The sequence below is a fragment of the Chiloscyllium plagiosum genome, chromosome 3, assembly GCF_004010195.1.
Source record: "Chiloscyllium plagiosum isolate BGI_BamShark_2017 chromosome 3, ASM401019v2, whole genome shotgun sequence".
In the NCBI taxonomy this organism is placed as follows: Eukaryota; Metazoa; Chordata; class Chondrichthyes; order Orectolobiformes; family Hemiscylliidae; genus Chiloscyllium; species Chiloscyllium plagiosum.
Window position 1 is genome coordinate 109,391,530 of NC_057712.1, and position 19,874 is coordinate 109,411,403.

Here is a 19,874-nt window from a genome sequence, read left to right on the forward strand (position 1 = left end):
TCTTTACCCAGAGAGTGGTGGCTGTGTGGAATGCTCTGCCACAGGGGGCAGTGGAGGCCCACTCTCTGGATTCATTTAAGAAGGAGTTGGATAGAGCTCTCAAAGATAGTGGAATCAAGGGTTATGGAGATAAGGCAGGAACAGGATACTGATTAGGAATGATCAGCCATGATTATATTGAATGGCGGTGCAGGCTCGAAGGGTTGAATGGCCTACTCCTGCGTCTATTGTCTATTGTCTAAGTGCCAAGTGCATAATCCATCTTGGCCTCCTCCAGTGGACCCCAGCATTACTGATATCAGTCTTCAGCAAATTCGATTCACTCTACATGATATCAAGAAACAGTTGGAGGCACTAGAGACTGCAATAGCTATGCGCTCTGACAACACTCCGGCATCAGTACCGAAGGTGTGTGCTCCAGAACTTGCCGTTCCCCTAACCTGGCTTTCCAGTATGGTTACAACACTGGCATCTACCAGACAAATGTGGAAAATTGCCCAAGTACATCCTATACATAAAAAGCAGGACAAATCCAACCCGGCCAAAACCGCCCAATCAGTCAACTCTTGACCATCAATAAAGTGATGCAAGGTAACATTAACAGTGGTATCAAGTAGCACCTGCTCAGTGATGCCCAATTTGGGTTTCACCAGGGCCACTCAGCTCCTGACCTCATTACAGCCTTGATTCAAACATGGACAAAAGAGCTGAATTCCACAGGGATGGGCAAGAGTGACAGCCCTTGTGGCATCAAGGAGCCCTACCAATACTGAAATGGGTATTGAAGCCAAACTCTCCTGTGGTTAGTCATACCTGATAAATCAGAAGATGGTCGTGGGTGTTGTAGGTCAGTCATTGCAATTCTATGACATCTCTGCAGGAGTTCCTCAGGGTAGTGTCCTAGGTTTAACCATCCTAAGCTGCTTCAGTAGTGACCTTCCCTCCATCAAAAGATCAGAAGTGGGGACATTTGCTGATGATTGCACAATGTTCAGCACTGTTTGTGACAATTCAGACACTGAAACAGTCCACGTTCAAATGTAATAAGTTCTATTCAATATCCAAGTTTGGGCTGACAAGTAACATTTACGTCACACAAATGCCAGGCTATGACCATCAACAACAAGGGAAAATCTAAACACCGCACCTTCACATTCAATGGTGTTCCCATTACTGATGTTATGATGGTGCAGCTGTGCATTGTACTTTTACGAGAGAGAGGAAGCTAGCAAGAACTGACCAAAAGCACGGAGTGCTGAACAAGGTAAAAATGCAACATTTGGTCGAATAAAATAGCTGCAGTTGTGCTGCCATGGAACAAAAACAAATTCAAATATGGCCAATTTAAATTATGCCCCAGATACCAAAATCCAATCGAATTTGAATTTAGTGTTTTGATTACATCAAACAAATGAAATGATCTGATGTTTTGGGGTATAAAATCGGACATTTTGAACAATTAGGGGGAGAAATGCCAAGAAGACCAACAAGTATAAACTGCTAGCCAAATAGCTCTCTGAAAGGTACCTGTCCATAAGAAAGGTTGTGCAGAAGAGACAACCTAGGAAAACCTACAGAGGAGGAAAACCGGAAAACCGAGACGAGGAAAACCGAGACGAGGAAAACCGAGACGAGGAAAAAAACCGGCCAAGCCATCTGGTTTTGAAATATAATTATTTTTGTAAATCTTAATTGGGGTTTTTTAGTGGATCGTAGAGTGGGAGGTAAAACATAGGTTTAAGAGAAAGGAGTTGTAAATAGTGGCTTTTATATTTTCTGTTGGACTTGAAGAATAAAGTTGCTAATTTTTACTTTAAATAGTAAAATCTGGGATAGTTCTTTGCCTGTCGAAATCTAACAGAATACAGCATGAGGTGAACTTCTGTCTGTCGGGTTTAAATTAGCAGAGGAGTTTACCCCTATGTCGTAACACTGAATCCCTCCCTGTCAACATCCTGGGAGTTAGCACTGATCAGAAACTTAACTAGACTCACACATAAACGCAGTGGTTACAAGAGATGGTCAGAGGCTAGGAATACTGGAGAAATTCACCTTCCGAAAGCCTGTCCATCAACTCCAAAACACAAGTCAGGAGTGTGATAGAATACTCCCCACTTGTCTGGACGAGTGCAGCCCCAGCAACTCTCAAGAAGCTTGATACCATCAAGGACAAAGTATTCCATTTGATTGGCACTACTTCCTAAAGTATCTACTCCCTCCACCAGTGATACTCAATACCAGCAATGCACACTATCTATAAGATGCACTAAGAAATTCACTAAAGATCTTCAGATAACACCTTCCAAAGCCACGACCACTTCCAACAAGAAGAACAAGTGCAACAGATAAATGGGAAGACCACCACTTTCAAGTTCCCCTCCAAACCACTCACCACCCTGACTTGGAAATATATCGCTGTTCCTTCACTGTTACTCGGTTAAAATCCTGAAATTCTCTCCCTAATGGCATTATTGATCAACCCACAGCAGGTGGACTGCAGCAGTTTAAGGCAGCTCAGCACCACATTCTCAAGGGCGACTCGGGACAGGCAATAAATACTGGCTAGCCAGCGATGCCCACATTGCACTAAAAACAATAAAAAAGGGACTTATCCCAACTATTCTGGCCAATTATTTCTCTAACAATCAACATAATTAAAAAAGGTTCTGCACAACCTTTCTTATGGACAGGTACCTTTCAGAGAGCTATTTGGCTAGCAGTTTATACTTGTTGGTCTTCTTGGCATTTCTCCCCCTAACTGTTCAAAATGTCCGATTTTATGGCATTGCTAATTAAGAGCGCTTGCTGTGGCAAACTGCTGTACTTCTGACATTACAACATCACCACCTCAGCTGCCTTAGGATGTCTCGAAGTACAAAGGTGTTATTATCAACACAAGTCATTCGATTTGAAGAGTTCAAAACTTTGTATAAAATCACAACATTAGAAACACTTATTTGATTTATCCTGGTACATGCATCAAGAAAGAGGTTTAACATCCTTAGAGCTAAAAAAAAATCATTCAATTGCTTCTTGAAAGATTCAAGAGTTTTCACCTCCATTACGTTATCCAGAGGGACATGGTAGCACAGTAGCAATTCAGAAACTCAGCCTATTGAAATTCAATGAATTAATAAAGCTAGAAGTGAAAGCTTAGTAATTATGACAATGAAACTACCAGCAATTATAGTTAAAACCCATCTAGTTTATTAATGTCCTTTGTGGAAAGCAATCTACTATTCTAAGCTAGTTTAGCTTACATTTGACTCCAAACCCACAGCAACTATTGCCCCCTGAAATGGTCTAGAAACGACTCGTTATACCATGATGTTATAAAAAAACTAAAAGCAAACAAATCTAATAGACCACTTGACATCAACTGAGGCATTGAAACAATAATGACACACTCAGTCTCGCTGACCCTGCAAAACTCAGAGTTCGAATTGGTGAAACATCTCACATTAGAAAGCAATAGTCTTACATAGTAATACTCGTTAAATCATACCTTACCAGACCCTACCATCTTCCCAAGCTATGAACTTTCCAAACAGCAGGGCACACCCAGCAGAGATGTCAACACAGTGTTATACAGTGAGAAGAGTTATGCACCACAAGTTCTCAATTTTTAACTCAGACCACCTCATGACCACATCAAACATGTTGATTATAAACCTACTGTCTCCCTATACCTCAGCCAATGAGTCAGTACCCCACCGTAAGATTCCTTAAAGTTGCAAAAGTCATAGAATGCAGTTTGCCGCAGAACAGACTGATTGGATCAGGACAAAAGATGAAGTTAAAGACTTTCTTACAATCAGCCAGAAGTGTCAAATGGCTTCCTCAATGTAGCCAGCATCACAGACGTCAGTCTTCAATCTTTTTCAATATCAAATGAAGTGAATCAAGTTGGATGAAGGCAATGATACAGCAAAAAACTATAGGTCCTGACAACGATCCTGTGATACTAACTTGTGCTCCAGAACTTGCCAAAAACCTAGTTTACTTATTGCATTGCCACCTACCTGATAATATATAAAATTACTAAAGTACATCTTGTCTACAAAAAGTAGGACAATCCCAATATGGCTGAAAACCAACACATCTAGACTCAAAGTGGCAGAGAGCATCAGTGATATACAGCAACAACCTTCTCACTGATAGTCAGCTTAGTTCCACCAGAGCTATGTGGCTCCTGACTTTGTTATTAACAATGGAACAAATATATTAAAGTGAGAATAATTGCCCCTTGACATTAACGCCACATTTGAATGAGTGAGGTACCAATCAGGCCTAGAAAAATTGAAGTCAACGACATCATGAAACTGTCCACTGGATGGAGTCATACATACACAGCATAAACATTAATGGTGGTGTTTGTTAGAGACCAATCATCCTAGGCTCAGATATCACTATAGGAGTTCCTCAGGGTAGAGTCCTCAGCACAACTACCTTCCTCAACTTCATCAATGATCACCATTTCATTGTAAAGTTGAAAGTAGAGGTATAAGATTACAGCACAGTAACAGGCCCTTCGGCCGTCCAAGCCTGCGCCGATCCAAATCCTCTATCCAAACCTGCTGTCTATTTTCTAAAGATCTGTATCCCTTTGCTCCCTGTCCATTCATGTGTCTGTCTAGATACATCTTAAATGATGCCATTGTTCCCACTTCTACCACCTTCGCTGGTAACATGTTCCAGGTTCTCACCACCCTGTGTGTAAAGAACTTTCCACGCATATCTCAGCTGAACCTTTCCCCTCTCACTTTGAACTCGTGACACCTAGTAATTGAGTTCCGCACGATGGGAAAAAGGTTCTTGCTATCTACTCTATCTATACCTCTCATAATTTTGTAGACCTCAATCAGGTTCCCCGCTCAACCTCCATCTTTCTAATGAAAATAATCCTAATCTATTCAACCTCTCTTCATAGCTAGTGCCCTCCATACCAGACAACATCCTGGTGAACCTCCTCTGCACCCCCTCCAAAGCATCCACATCCTTTTGGTAATGTGGCGAGCAGAAGTGAACACTTCTGTGGTACATTGGCGTGACCGAGCAGAGGCTACGGCAACGGATGAATGGACACTGCACAACAATCAACAGACAGGAGTGTTCCCTCTTAGTTGGAGGGCACTTCAGCGGTCCGGAAATTTGACCTCGGCCCTTTGGGTCCTCCAAGACAGACTTCAGGACAGGCAACAATGCAAAGTGGCCAAGCATAGGCTAATAGCCAAGTTTTGTACCCATGGGGATGGCCTCAATCGGGATCTTGGGTTCACGTCACACTACAGGTGACCCCACTGCACTACACAGACACATAGCCAGACAGACAGACACACAGAGATCCATACACCCATGCAGACCCTCTCTCATACACAAACACTCTCTCATACACACCCTCTCACAAGCTTATACCCCTTTATACTCTCACACATACATACACACTCTCGCAGACACTCATAACCACACCCCTCCCTCACACATCCACATGCACACACATATACAAGTTTGTGGGGTGAATTTGTGCTTGCAGAATTACATCGTATTTTGCTCAAAGACTGCATGAATCCATGTAAGATTCTGTAAATCCGTTTTTTAGATTAGAATCAGTCTGAACATTGTGGCACAGACAGTCTCACACAGAACACCTCACATCTTAAATGCATTATCTTGGCCGACATGACACCAGTTGTTAAAGTTTACTTGAGAATGTAATTTTAAAAAAGTTCTGCGATTTGCATAAAGAACTGAAACCGAAATGTTCACTCTGAAAGAGGAGAGACTTAAACAATCCAGGTCTTTTTCAATATATAATTTCAGTTACATCACACTAAACTTTTGCTATAAATACTGTGTCTTATGACCTTGTACTCCACAACCACCTAAAGGAACAGTGCTCCGAAAGCTAGTCCTTCCAAATAAACCTTAGAGTCAGAGTCTTAGAGTCATACAGCATGGAAACAGACCCTTCAGTGCAGCCAGTCTATGCCAGCCATTATTCCAAACTAAACTAGTCCCACTTGCCTGTATTTGGCTCAATTCCTTCTACACATTTTTTTATTCATGTACTTGTCTAAATGTCTTTTAAACATTTTAACTGTACCTGCATCCAATACTTCCTCTGGAAGTTCATTCCATACACAAACCATCATCTCTGCAAAAAAAAAAAAGCCTTTTTTAAAAAAATCTTTCTCCTCTCTAAGGTTTAGTTACTTTAAGGATTCCACAAGGAAGGATACAGAGTTCCCACCCACACTGCAGAAACGAATATTTGGCCATTGTAAAATCCTGGCCTGTGTCACTATTGTACTATAACCTGGTGTTGTGTGATATTTAACTTTGTACACCCCAGTCCAACACTGGCATCTCCAAATCATAATTCCTGGATGACCATAGAGACAAAAGAGAAGTAGGCCATTTGCCGTATTGAGTATATTTCACCAATGATATCTTGACTGGTTGAGTAGTCCACAACTCCACTTTCATTTTACCATGATAACCTTCAATTCCCTTAATGATTAAAAATTTGTCTGTCAGCCTCAAGAGCCCTCAGCTGCAAGGAATCCACAGATTCACAATCGTTAAAAACATCCTCGCCTTTATCTGACTCCTCACTCTGAAATAATACTTTCTGTTCCTCAATTGGCACAGTGGCTAGCACTGCTGCCTCACAGCGCCAGAGACCCGGGTTCAATTCCCGCCTCAGGCAACTGTCTGTGTGGAGTTTGCACATTCTTCCCGTGTCTGCGTGGGTTTCCTCCGGGTGCTCCGGAGAAATGTGCAGGTTAGGTGAATTGGCCATGCTAAATTGCCAGTGGTAAATGTAGGGGAATGGGTCTGGGTGGGTTGCTCTTCGGAGGATCGGTGTGGACTTGTTGGGCCGAAGGGCCTGTTTCCACATTGTAGTAATCTAATCTAATCTAATTCGCCGATGATAGGAAACCTCAAAATCCACCCTGCCAACCACCTTAGAATCCTGTATGTTCAAATAAAGTCACCTCCCATTCTTCTAAACACTATCAAGTACACCAACTTACTCAATCTCTTCTGATAAGGCAATCCTTCCAAACCTGGAATCAATCGTTAAAAAAATCCTCGCCTTTATCTGACTCCTCACTCTGAAATAATACTTTCTGTTCCTCAATTGGCACAGCGGCACAGTGGTTAGCACTGCTGCCTCACAGCGCCAGAGACCTGGGTTCAATTCCCGCCTCAGGCAGGACTGCCTGAGACTGTTGAGACTGCCTCAATGCCAACACATCTGTCCCTAGAGAAGGGATCCCAAAAGTGTTCAGTTTTCCAGCTGTGCTCTGACTTATCGCCCCAGCACTGACCCCTGTACCATTCCATCAGTTAACGGCAGCCACTTATTTTTACTTACTCTGTTCCATTTGAAATACTTAAAGAAATGTTTTTTTTTAAAACTTGGCTTTCTCTTGTATGAGAACTTCTCTTACTTTCTTAATCTTTCAATCATTTTTGATACTCTTTGCAATCTAATTTCCAACCAGTCGCTAACCTTTGTGGAATTGTATGATTTTTCTTTCAATTTGATACTCTACTTACCTTGCATGGTCAGCACAGATAGTGAAGACTTCCTTCAGAGCTTTTTTTAAAATCACTGGAATGTACATTTTTTAGCCATTCTAAACTGTCTGAAAACATCTGCTGTTGCACCTCTACTGACCTAATCCTTAATTTCCTGGTTAACTTTTGTCAATTCGGTCTTGCTGCACTTATAATTGGCCTGAATTTACTAGACTTGTATCTATTCTTCTATATTTCAAACTGAATGTGAAATTAAATGTTATGATCATTGCTGTCTTGGGGTAGCTTCACTATGAGGTCATTAACTAATTCTGTCTCACAGCCTGCTCTTGGAGAATTAGAGTTGGAAGAATAGAAATGAGCAACTCTGATGGAATGTAAAAACTAGCACATCAGGAAGTAAATATAAGTTAAAGATTGGTTAGCAGCTTGGCAAGTGGTGATTGCAAGTCTGGATAATGTGTGTTCAGGATGAATACAACCTTAGAGGCCAGAACCAAGTGAACTAGAAATATCAAATCTAAAGTTAGCAAAGCCAAGCAGATGAAGATTTGGTAGCAGTGGGGGGTTTAACAGAAAAGGTCTAGGTATTGCTTTGTAGGTGAAAATAGAGAAGCTTGGTGATCAATGGGATACGGTTTGAGAACAGGGCTCCTTAAAGGTCAATAAGCCATCTATGTTTGGAACCACTGGAGATAGAGGAGATTCTAAACGAATATTTTCCATCAGTATTTACCATGGAAAAAGACATGGAAACTAGGGAGCACGAGGAAATAAACAGCGATGTCTTGAAAAGAGTCCACATTGCGGATCAGGAGGTGCTGGAGGTCTTAAAATGCATAAAGATAATCACATCCTGGGGATTTATCTAAATGTATCCAGGACATTGACAGAAGCTAGGGAAGAAATTGCAGGGCCCCGAGCAGAGATAATTTTGTCATCGACAGCCACCAGGTGAGGTGACAGATGACTACAGGGTGGTGAATGTTGCGCCATTATTTCAGAAAGCCTGTAAAGAAAAGCCAAGGAACTACAGGCTGGTGAGCTTCACATCAATTGCAGGTAAGTTGTTGTAGGGAATTCTGAAAGACCAGTTATATCATATTCGGAAAGGCAAGGACTGATTAAAGGACAGTCAGTATGAGTTTGTGCGTGGGAACTCATATCTCTCAAATCTTAGTGAATCTTTTTGAAGACGTGACCAAGAAGATAGATGGAGGCTGAGTGATGGATGCCCACATGGACTTTCACAAGGTCTTTGACAAGGTTCCACATGGTAGACTAGTTAGCAAGATTACATCAAATGGAATTCAAAGGCAGCTAGCCATTTGAATAAAAAATTGGTTTGAAGGTAGGAGATAGAGGGTGGTGATGGGCAGGGAGGTTGCTTTTCAGATTGGAGGCCTGTGACCAATGGTGTGCTTCAAGGATTGGGTTTTTTTATCATTTACATAAATGATTTGGATGTGAAAATAGGAGACATGGTTAATAAGTTTGCAGATGACACCAAAGGTGATGGTGTAATGAAGAGTGAAGAAGCTCCTCAGAGTACAACGGGACCTTGAACAGATGGGACGAAGAATGACAGAGAGAATATAATTTAGGGAAATGAGGTGTGGCGTTTTGGAAGGCAAATTATGGCAGGACTTGTACACTTAATGGGAGGGATCTGGGAAGCTTTGTGAATAAAGAGAGACCTTGGGATGCAGGTTCATAGTTTCTTGAAAGTGGACTCGCAGGCAGACAGGGCAGCGAAGGCAGCATTTAGTATGCTTACCTTTATTGGTCAGTGAATTCAGCATAGGAGTTGGAATGTCACATTGCTCTGTATAGGACATTGGTTAGGCCACTTTTGAAAAACTGCATTCAATTCTGGTTATCCTGCTATAGGGAAGATGTTGTTAAACATGTAATGGTTCAGAAAAGATTTACAAGGAAGTTGCCAGAGTTGCAAGGTTTGAGCTATAGGGAAAGGTTGAATTGGCTGTGGCTATTTTACCTGCAGCGAAGGAGGCTGAGAGGTAACCTTGTAGAAGTTTATAAATCATGAGGGGTATGGATAGGATGAAAAATCAAAGTCTGCTTCCCAGCGTAGAAAAGTCCAAAACTAGAAGGCATAGGTTTAAGTTGAGAGAAGACAGACATAAAGGGATCTAAGGGGCAACTTCTTCATGCGATGGGTGGTGTGTATGAATAAGCTGCCAGAGGAAGTGGTAGAGGCTGGTACAATTACAACATTTAAAAGGCAGCTGGATAGGTATAAGAATAGGAGAAGTTTAGACGGAAACAGTCCATGTGCTGGCAAATGGGAGTAGATTAATTTAGGATATCTGGTGGGCATGGACGAATTGGATTAAGGGGTCTGTCTCTGTGCTGTACAACTCTAGACTCCATAAGTATGGAAATCAAGTTTGATTGTTTAAACGTGTGCACAATGCTCAACAGGAAATTCTATGAAGCTTTTTCTCAACATCTGCAGTCAATCAAGCAAAACTCCAAAATATCTTTGGTCATAAATCTGAATAACTACTATATTCCTCTATTACAAATTACCTTTTTAAATAGCTGAACAGTTCTGTCATGCAGGCTCATTTCAATACGTTTGACACATTAAGATTTGTAAGGAATAATTTGAATTAAATTTGTTCAGTGAAAGACAGGACATGAAAATGTCTATATTTATCTTTAACCAAGTGAAGCAACTTTTTAAAAGCGGTGGGAAATAGGAATTAACCTCTCAAAATTTATTAACTACATTTTCTTTCCCAAACTCTTGTGATAGAAGCTCAAAAATATGCTGGACCTTACACTCATTAAGAAGATAATGATACATGCCTGGCTATAGGATAGCATGAACCACTAATTAAAATTCTCTCCAGAAAACATACCAAGTGTATGATGAACATGATGATACTACAGCCTTGTTTCAACCTGCAATTACTGTTTCAGTTTAATACTTGATATGCAAATGAGAAACTGCCACAGTTTTGTAATTACAAATCTTTCTTCAAAACAAAACTTCACATAAATGTATAAAGACAACTTTAGAATCTAACATGACTGTCTCTTTAATATTCCTACCTCATGTCAAAGCTGCAAAACAAGTTGATAATTCAACTTTTACTTTAACTCAATTATTCATCTCACGCATATAATCAGTTTTAATAGTGCAGATGGGATTTAACATGCAACTGGAAGTACGCAAACAACATGAGAGAAATAAAGACCAGCACTGTCCTTGCAATTCAACTAGAATGAAAAACATTTCCTCTTAAAGCTAAGCTAATCATTTTCAGAAAAAAAGCAAAATTGAAAATGACTAAATCAATTTGTCCAATTGTATTTAAAACAAGTAAAATCAATCCAATAAAATGTCTTAATGAATTCAACATCAGAACCACTGTTCAATACCCTAAAGTTATACAGTTGTATTTATGAAATAAATAAGAATTTCAATTTAAATTATTCTTATTCATTCATGCAACGTGGGTGTCACTGACTAGGCCAGCATTATTTTCCATCTCTAAACACCCGAGAGGAGGTGGTGATGAGCCACATTCTGGAATCGCTGCAGTCCACATCCTCAGTTCTACACGGAGTGCTTTGAGTGAAAAAGATCCAGGGTTTTGACCTAGTGACAATGGAAGAATGAAGAAAACAGCTAACTGAAGAGCAAATGTGACTTGGAAGGGAATTTGCTGGTGGTATTCCCATGTGTCTGCTGCTCTTGTCCTTCTAGATGGTAGAGGTCTTGGGTTTAGAAGATGCGGTCAGAGGAACTTTAATTGAATTGCTGCAACACATTTTGTAGATAGTACACACTGCGAGAGTTACTATTAAAAGTGTTGAAAGAAATTACTATAATGTTTTGCTCTGAGTGAGATCAAGCTTCCCAAATGCTGTTGGAACTGCACTCATTCAGACAAGTGGACAGCTTTGCATCAGACTCAACTAGTGTACAATATATGCTAGGTAGGCTTTGAGGGATCTGGAGGTTAGTCGCTTGTCCAAAGATTTCCAGCCTCTCACCTGTTATTGCAGTCAGCACTTATATGATTGGTTCATTTTCTGTTTCATGGTAATCGGAAGTGATGGCCTAGTGGTGTTATCACTAGACCATTCATCCAGAGACTGGTAATATTCTGGAGACCCGGGTCAGAATCTTGCCACGGCAGATGGTGGAATTTGAATTCAATGAATATATGGAATTAGGAGTCTAATGATGACCATTAAACCACTGTTGGGGTTGTCAGAAAAAACCTATCTGGTTCACTAACGTCCTTCAGAGAAAGTCACCTGATGAAGAAGCAGCACTCCGAAAGCTTGTACTTCCAAATAAAACTGATGCACTAAAACCTGGTGTTGTGTGATTTTCAACTTTGTCCACCATCAGTTTAACACCCGCACCTTCACATCATGTCCTTTCGAGAAGGAATCTGCTGTTCTTATCTGGTTTGACCTACGTGAGACTCCAAACACACAATACGGTTGACACTTAATGCAATTACAGATAAGTAATAAATGCTGGTTTGCCCAGTGACAACTACATCCCAGGAATCAATATGTATTAAAAGAAATCCCAGGAATTGCAATAGTTGGATCTCATTAATTGTAATACCATCGAATGTTCAGCACCATTCGTGATTCCTAAGATGCTGAAGCATTCCATGTCCAAATGCAGCAAGAGCTGGAAAATATTCAGGTTTGTGCTAACAAGCGGCAAATAATGACAATCTCCAATGAGAATGTAACTTGATATTGACTTGCATCACCATTACTGAATTCCCCCACCATTAACAATGGGATTACCATTGACCAGAAACTCAACTAAATTAGCCATATTAATACTATGACTAAATAATGCATTGAGTTACTGAACTCATGGCTCACCAAAGCCTGTCTCGAAGGCACAAGCCAAGAGTGTCCTGGAATACTATCCATTTGCCTGGATGAATGCAGGTCCAACAAGAACTTTGACATCATACAGGATAAAGCAGCCTACTTCACTGGCATCATATCCACAAACAAGCATTCCCTCCACTATCAAGCAGTGGGTATCTCTAATATTGATACACTCCATGTGGTTGTCACTGGGCAACCAGCATATACTACCCAATAGTAAGTGCATTAAGTGTCAACGACAGGACGCAGAGCAGAAATTAATCAAGAATCCTGAAACAACACCTTCCATACCCACGACCACTACCACCAAGAAGGACAAGGGTAGCAGATACATGGGAACATCACCATTTGCAAACTCCCCTGCAAGCTACTCACCATCCTGACTTGGAATTATATTGTCATTCACTCAGAGTTACACGGTCAAAATCTGATAACACTCTCCCCAAAAGCATTCTGGGTGTACTTCAATCAAATCGACAATATCAGTTCAAGATAGCTCACCAACATCTTGAGAGCAGCTAAGGATGGATAACAAAATAAGGACCAGCCATTCACATCACATTAAAGAATGTGAAAAATAAAGTCAGTGTTAAGTAATACACAGTCCAACAATCATTTATCAACTAAACTAAAGTAAGTTTAATTTAGTTAAATCATATTTAGTCAGAACTTTGATCATAAACCACTCTGGGTCATGTTACCTGCAAAAGTGAAAAATGATTTTATTAATTGATTCTTACTGAAAACACATTGCAAAGCACTTGGCCGCCGCATGATTTCTAACCAATAATTCATTGCAGATAAGCCCAAAAACCTTGTTGCTCTGAAAAAGCTAATTATCATTTTCCGTTCATAAAATGTAAAATTTACTATATACTGCAACTGTAATTTGTTTGCAAAGAATAATTTCCCCAATTCTCATTGCAATCATTTTTTCAGTGCCTGTACATCTGCTAATTTAATCCCTATTAAAATGCTCACGCAGTAACTGGGTTACGAATGAGATCCATTCTCAAGTATATTCGAGAGTTGAATTGTTGAGAGTCTTAACACAATTGAATATAAAATAAGCACTTGCAAGCAGAAGAAAATATTCACATCAGGTTTTTAAAATTAACATTGATTCTAGTTTGGAAGTATACATGTTGCCAATTAGCAGCCGCCTGTATACAGTTTGATATTAAATGAATATGATGCCACCTAGTGGAAAAGGTCTAATTAAAAATCAACTGGGTCAATAACTGTGGCAATAACTATAAAACTGAAATAATTTAAGAGCACTATGCATTTTGACCTTCCATGCCAAAATATTAAAATATTAAACCAGCACAGAAAATTTGCAGTAGCAGATGATGGCCATTCAAATTCTGGTACATCAAATTCCAATCAAGAAAAGTTCTCCCATTTTCCAGGTCTTCCTCCATAATCTTTCAGTGCATATCCAAGTTTTGTTTTCAATACAATGGAGGCTTCTGCCTATAGTCACAGTTTCATGTAGTGAATACCAGATACCCATCAGTCTCTGGTGAAAAAAAATCTTAAATCTCCTCTCATTCTTCTGCTGGTTACTTTAAATCTATGCCCTCTGATTATTGATCTGTTACTATCCAGCCAACGTAGGCCACTCAATTTTCTCACCTCAATTAAATCAGCCTCCTCTACTTTGACGAAAAATCAACAGGCTAACTAACTTCTCTAAAATTTCTGCAGCTCTGACAACTCCATGTACACTTCCTCTGAACATTCTCTAGTGCAATACTTATTGTAATGCTATAACCAAAACTATATGCTGTGCTCTAGATGTAGCCCAAATTGTGTTTTACATTGGTTCCAGCATAGCCTCCCAGCTCTAAGCCTCAGCAAATAAAAAGTAAGCATACTATATTCTTAATGACCAGAACTACTGGTTCTCCAACCTTCAATGACCTGTGGACATGCATTCCGATGTATCCATTTCCTTCTATCTTTCAGCGTCCTTACATTTGTTGTACATTCCTTTGCTTTGTTGGCCACTGCTCAAACACAGATCTTGCATTTGTATGCATCTATTTCCATTTACCAAATTTTGCCCTCTTATTTGTTGTAATATTTCTATGAACCAAAACCCTACAATTAAGTTAGATACCAGAAAAAGCTAGAGCACCAATACCAAGATCTGTGCAATTCCGCAAGAAACAATGTTACAAACCTACTATGTTTTGCTTACTGAAACAGAGCCAATTGCAGCTCCACCTTGTGACTTTCCTTGGATTCCACAAGCTTTTATTTTTTCTAAGTAGGACTATATCAAAAATCTTAAAATTTAACCATATTAAAGGTGTCATCATTGTCTTTTCTTGTTGCTTCTCAAAGAATTCAATCAAGACAACTTTGCTTTAACAATCACCATTGAGTAATCTGCACCTTTCTAAATAAGCACTTATATTATCTGAATATTTTTCAATAATTGCCAATCATTCAGCCGTTAGAATCTAATTAATTAGGAAAAATGAGTCAAGTGTTTAAACATACCTTACGTTTTCATTTTTAAACTCAATCTTCTTGCCTTGTGAACAACCACATTAGAGAACTTGTCCACAGGAAGGGACCTAACACAAGAGAATTCACTGGGACCAGGCAGAAGTGCAATGAGCCATCAGACAGGGCAAACTCAGAACACCTCATCAGTCCAACCATACAATCATAGAATCCCTAGTGTCGAAACAGGCCATTTGGCCCAATTCCGAGGAGTAACCAACACAGACCCACTGCCCTACAATTACTCTATATTTACCCCTGAATCACATACCTAAACTACACATCCCTGAACACTATCGGCAATTTGGCACGGTCAATTCACTTAATCTGCACATGTTTGGACTATGGGAGGAAACCAGAGCACCGGAGGAAACCCACACAGATACGGGGAGACTGTCTGGGTGGAGTTTGCACATTCTCCCGAGGCTCAAACCAAACCCGGGTCCCTGGCACTGTGCGGCAGCAGTGCTAACGCCTGAGTCATCGTGCCACCCAAATTTGCACTAGAAATAGCAGAGTCTGCAGCTCAAATTGTGGATTTACCAACCATCGTAGAATCCTCTAAACCACTGGCAGAAAATCATTCAGCATTCCAAAGGTCTGTGTGAGGAAAAGCTATAAAAAAGGCAAAGAAGAAGAATAATTGGGGTGATAAGTTTCTGAACAACTTTATCATGAAGGCTCCACAGGCAAATCCACAGTATGTGAAGTTAATCTATCATAGTTCCATCATAAGCACAGAACTTCTAACTGCCTTAGTATCTCATGGCTAGAGAGGAAAAGTGAAAATTCAGCCAATACTCCTAGCCATCCCACAGTTACTGTTGATGCAATTTGTTTCTGCAAATATCAAATTTGCTGACATGCCTATTTCCCAATCCAAAAACAAAACAGCCCATCATTGACTTTTACATTTGCAATGTATGATTTCTAAAGGAGTTTTTCAAATGTATACCTTACTTTAGCTTTCAGTCAGAGACGAGGAAAAGGTTACTGAAACATAAATTTTCAAAATGAATCATCTGAAGGGACATATTTGCAGGCACAATTTCAGTTGGTTTATCCAAATACAATAATGATTTAACAAAAAAAAGCTTCATTTCTGCACAATGTTCAAGCTTATTTCAACATTTGTTCAACAACTGTCAGAATCAGTTTTGCTTCTCTTTTCAATACAAGAAAACACTTGCAGATGTATCATGTTCTGAGACTCGGTGGGCCTAAATTGTACTTTCTTTTACATTTGTGGTTGTGTGCACTGTTTCATAAGTAAGAGAAGATATTCAAAAGCTATGCGAGAATCCTATAAAAAGTAAAGAAAGATGCTACATGTTCTAAAAGAGTTGTATCAGTTTCAGAAGTTTTTATTTCTTTTTCGCTGATTTCTAAAACATTTGCCTGACTTTTCTTAAGACCTATGTGGCATTCATATTTGCCAAAAGCTGTGGTTCTCTTATTTCGAAAAAATTTGCATGTTAACTTGAGTGGGCCCTATATTTCTAACTAGGATAACAAACATAAAAAAAATGTTTTTAGTTCATAACTGTATGTGCTTTGGAAACATAGAAATCACTTTACACAATAAAGTGCTCTTAAAATCATTTGTTATGGATTTACATTTCTGCTAGTAATGATGGCTAAAATTTTGCAAAAAGCAGATGTATTGCTTTTGTAACTACAGATGTAGCAATGCAAGGGATGCACGGGAATACAAGGTCTCCACATACAAGTGCTACAAAAGAACATATTTGGAAAGAAGCTAGCTCTCATCCGGAACACAGCCACAGACATTAATGGGCTGGAGAGAGTCGGTGGGAAAAAGACATGTATTTACAATATTACGTTGTTCTTGGTGACAGGTGATTAATCTGTAATACAAGTCTGATTACTGCTCAGTGCAACAATGTTATAGAGTCATACAGCACAGAAACAGACCCTTCGGTCCAACCAGTCCATGCCGACCATAATCCCAAACTAAACTAGTCCCACCTACCTGGTCCTGGTCACTCCCTCTCCAAATATTGCTTAATAACTTTAAGACATTTATAAGTAAATCTAGAAATAAGCCTGAATCTCAAGAGCAAATATTCTAACAGCCTTCAACAATGACCTTGTAAAACACAGTTTCTGAATACAGATAGATCTGATGATAGCTTAACACTCCATAATTTATAGCTCTGGAGTGAAACAGAAGCAGTAGCACACGCAACAGAAAATCCAAAAAAGCCAAGTCAGTCCAGTGAAAAACTTTGATTTTGCTTTACCAATGAACTTAAGTGAAATCATACATTCTTATAAAAAGATCAGATCCGTGCCTCAAATTGAAGTTGGGATATTATCACCTTTCTGCTGAAACTGCTCAACTCTCTTTGCTCTAAAGTTTCCATTCTTCTATTCCATGTTCCTAGCTTGCAATCAGAAGTGCTGCACAAAGGTGCCATCTGGTACAGTAACTACCTAATGTACATTCAACTGTTTATTGTTCAGTTTTTAGAACTATCCATGAGCATAACACTACAAAAACCGATGAACTATGTTTTACAGCAAACTTAAAATTACTTTAAGATTTCTCCAACTTAGTTAACCCCACCAATGAATGTAAATAATAGCCAAATAACAAGTATATTTTAAATAATCACAGGTTCAAGATATAGGAAGTGAATCGGTAGGGTAGCATTTGTCCTCAATACCCTGGAGGAAACTTTTCCCACCTATTCTGTGCACTTGTGCACTATTGTTTAGAGTCCTTGGTTAAAAATAGTAAACAATCATTTAGGAAAACATCAAATTTGAAAGAGGGAAATGAATTCTGGAACATTCAGCTTTATGTTAAGACTAACACAGGAAGGTGGCAACATCTGCAACACAGTCAGCAAAACAAGCCATTCATAAGAGATTGTGAATTAAGTACCATTTTGCAAGCCCATCCAGAGTTGTTTATGATCCTTTTTCTGCATCTCATTGATTACTTGACTTTTGTGCTTTAAGGCATCAGCTTCTTTAACGCAAGACATAAAATGAGCTTCAACAGCATCTTTTGTGAGGCAATGAAGCAGTTCCGATTCAGGGAAGTTCTGGAAAAATAGAAAGCACAATAGGTGCTAAGTAAACAAATGTACAATCAAGCAGCACAAGACAATGAGTAGAAATTTATTTTAAAACAGATTTTAAAATCTGTCCAACTCATCCATGCCGACTAGATATCCTAAACAAATCTAGTCCCATTTGCCAGCACTTTGCCCTTTTCCCCTCTAAACTCTTTTATTCATATATCCATCCAGGTGTCTTTTAAATGTTGCAATTGTACCAGCCTCCACCACTTCCTCTAGCAGTTCATTTCATATACGCACCACCCTGTGTGAAAAAGTTGCCCCTCAGGTTCTTTTTAAATCTCTCTGCTCTCACCCTAAATCTATGCCCTCTAGCTCTAGACTTCCCCCACTCCAGGGAAAAGACCTTATCTATTTACCCTATCCATGCCCCTCACCCAGCAGCGATTCAAAGTCAGCCTTATTTTGAACATGTTCCTGAAAATGAGTTAAATAGTGATAGAATATTAAAATTAGTGCTGTAAGACCTTATGTTTATTAAAAACAAAAGTAAACTTTACCCCTAATGGCTCAGTGAATTCATTCAATAACTAATTAAGCTTTTCAGAATTAGTTAAGCCTCAGATACAGTTTTGGTCTATACAGGGTTATCTTTAGTGTGGGCCTATGAAAAAGCATTATTTAGCCGCCACTCAAATCAGGTACGAGTCACACTTAACTGCTGGAACTTCAGTTACTTGCTGGAAGTGGATGTGAACACTCACAAAAGACCACCTCATTAAACAAAAAGTCAAAAGAAACAATGTAAATCACACTTTCATGTTATCATTTAGAATACATCACAAAGTACAAGGGTAAACAGTGCGGAGTACAAAATTTAACTTTTCAATCACACCTTTTTTTTGCAAATTAACATTTAAATATATTGAGGAACAGCACCCCTATATTGATATGGTACTTATGACAACAGGATGCTCCAAAAAGTGCTTTTAGTCAATGAAATACATTGATATATTGCCAGTTAAGTAATGTCTATAATTTAGAAAAAATGCGACAGTCAACTTACACACAAGATAAAATAAAATATGTTGTTATAAACAGGCAATAGGGACATCAAAATGATGACAACACATCTTCAACATTGACCTGATGGGTTCAAGATAATTACATTCTCTTATTTACGTTATAACACCTAAACAACTTCAAACCTTCTCTCTTGCTCCTTCAAAGTAATTAATACAACACACTGAAGAGTTGGTAGTCGTTATTCAATATGTAATGAAGTTCGCAAAGGATCAGTTTAAAAGACACTTGGATAAGTATATGAATATGAAATGTTTGGAGGGATATGGGTCAGGAGAAGGCTGGTGGATGAGTTTAGTTTAGGATTATGGTCAGCATGGACTGGTTGGACTGAAGGGTCTGTTTCCGTGCTGTATGACTCTGAAAGCAGGTGCTGCTAGATCCCAGTCGTCCTTCGTTTATTATTCACTCAATATCAAAGGGCTAACAGGTATAAGGAATTCAGTCATACAGAACATTACAGATGCTCATAAAATAGACATTATCCTGTCTCATCTTCCCACTCAACTTAAACTAAGACGCATGAGAGCTACAATATCTATCGAAAACATGGATACAGTATCTAAAAGGAGCTCGTGGTGTAGTGATGTTTCTGGTCTATTAATACAGCAACTTAAAAATGTGTTGCTGGAAAAGCGCAGCAGGTCAGGCAGCATCAAAGGAGAAGGGGAAACGACGTTTCGGGCATAAGCCCTTCTTCAGGAATGAGGAGGGTGTGCTAAGCAGGCTAAGATAAAAGGTAGGGAGGAGGGACTTGGGGGAGGGGCGTTGGGA

The 19,874-nt window shown here is 39.4% G+C and overlaps 1 protein-coding gene across 6 annotated transcripts in view; it reads right to left on the minus strand.

Moving 5' to 3' along the window:
• atg5 (ATG5 autophagy related 5 homolog (S. cerevisiae)) overlaps window positions 1-19,874 on the minus strand; it is a 157,483-nt gene that overhangs the window by 106,139 nt on the left and 31,470 nt on the right. For all 6 annotated transcript variants that reach the window (XR_006311231.1, XM_043687041.1, XM_043687043.1 and 3 more), the window contains one exon: window positions 17,879-18,041. Coding sequence is in view for 5 of the 6 variants with exons in the window: in XM_043687041.1 (XP_043542976.1) it covers window positions 17,879-18,041 (163 nt within the window). In the remaining variant the exon portion in view is untranslated. The remainder of the gene's footprint in view (window positions 1-17,878; window positions 18,042-19,874) is intronic.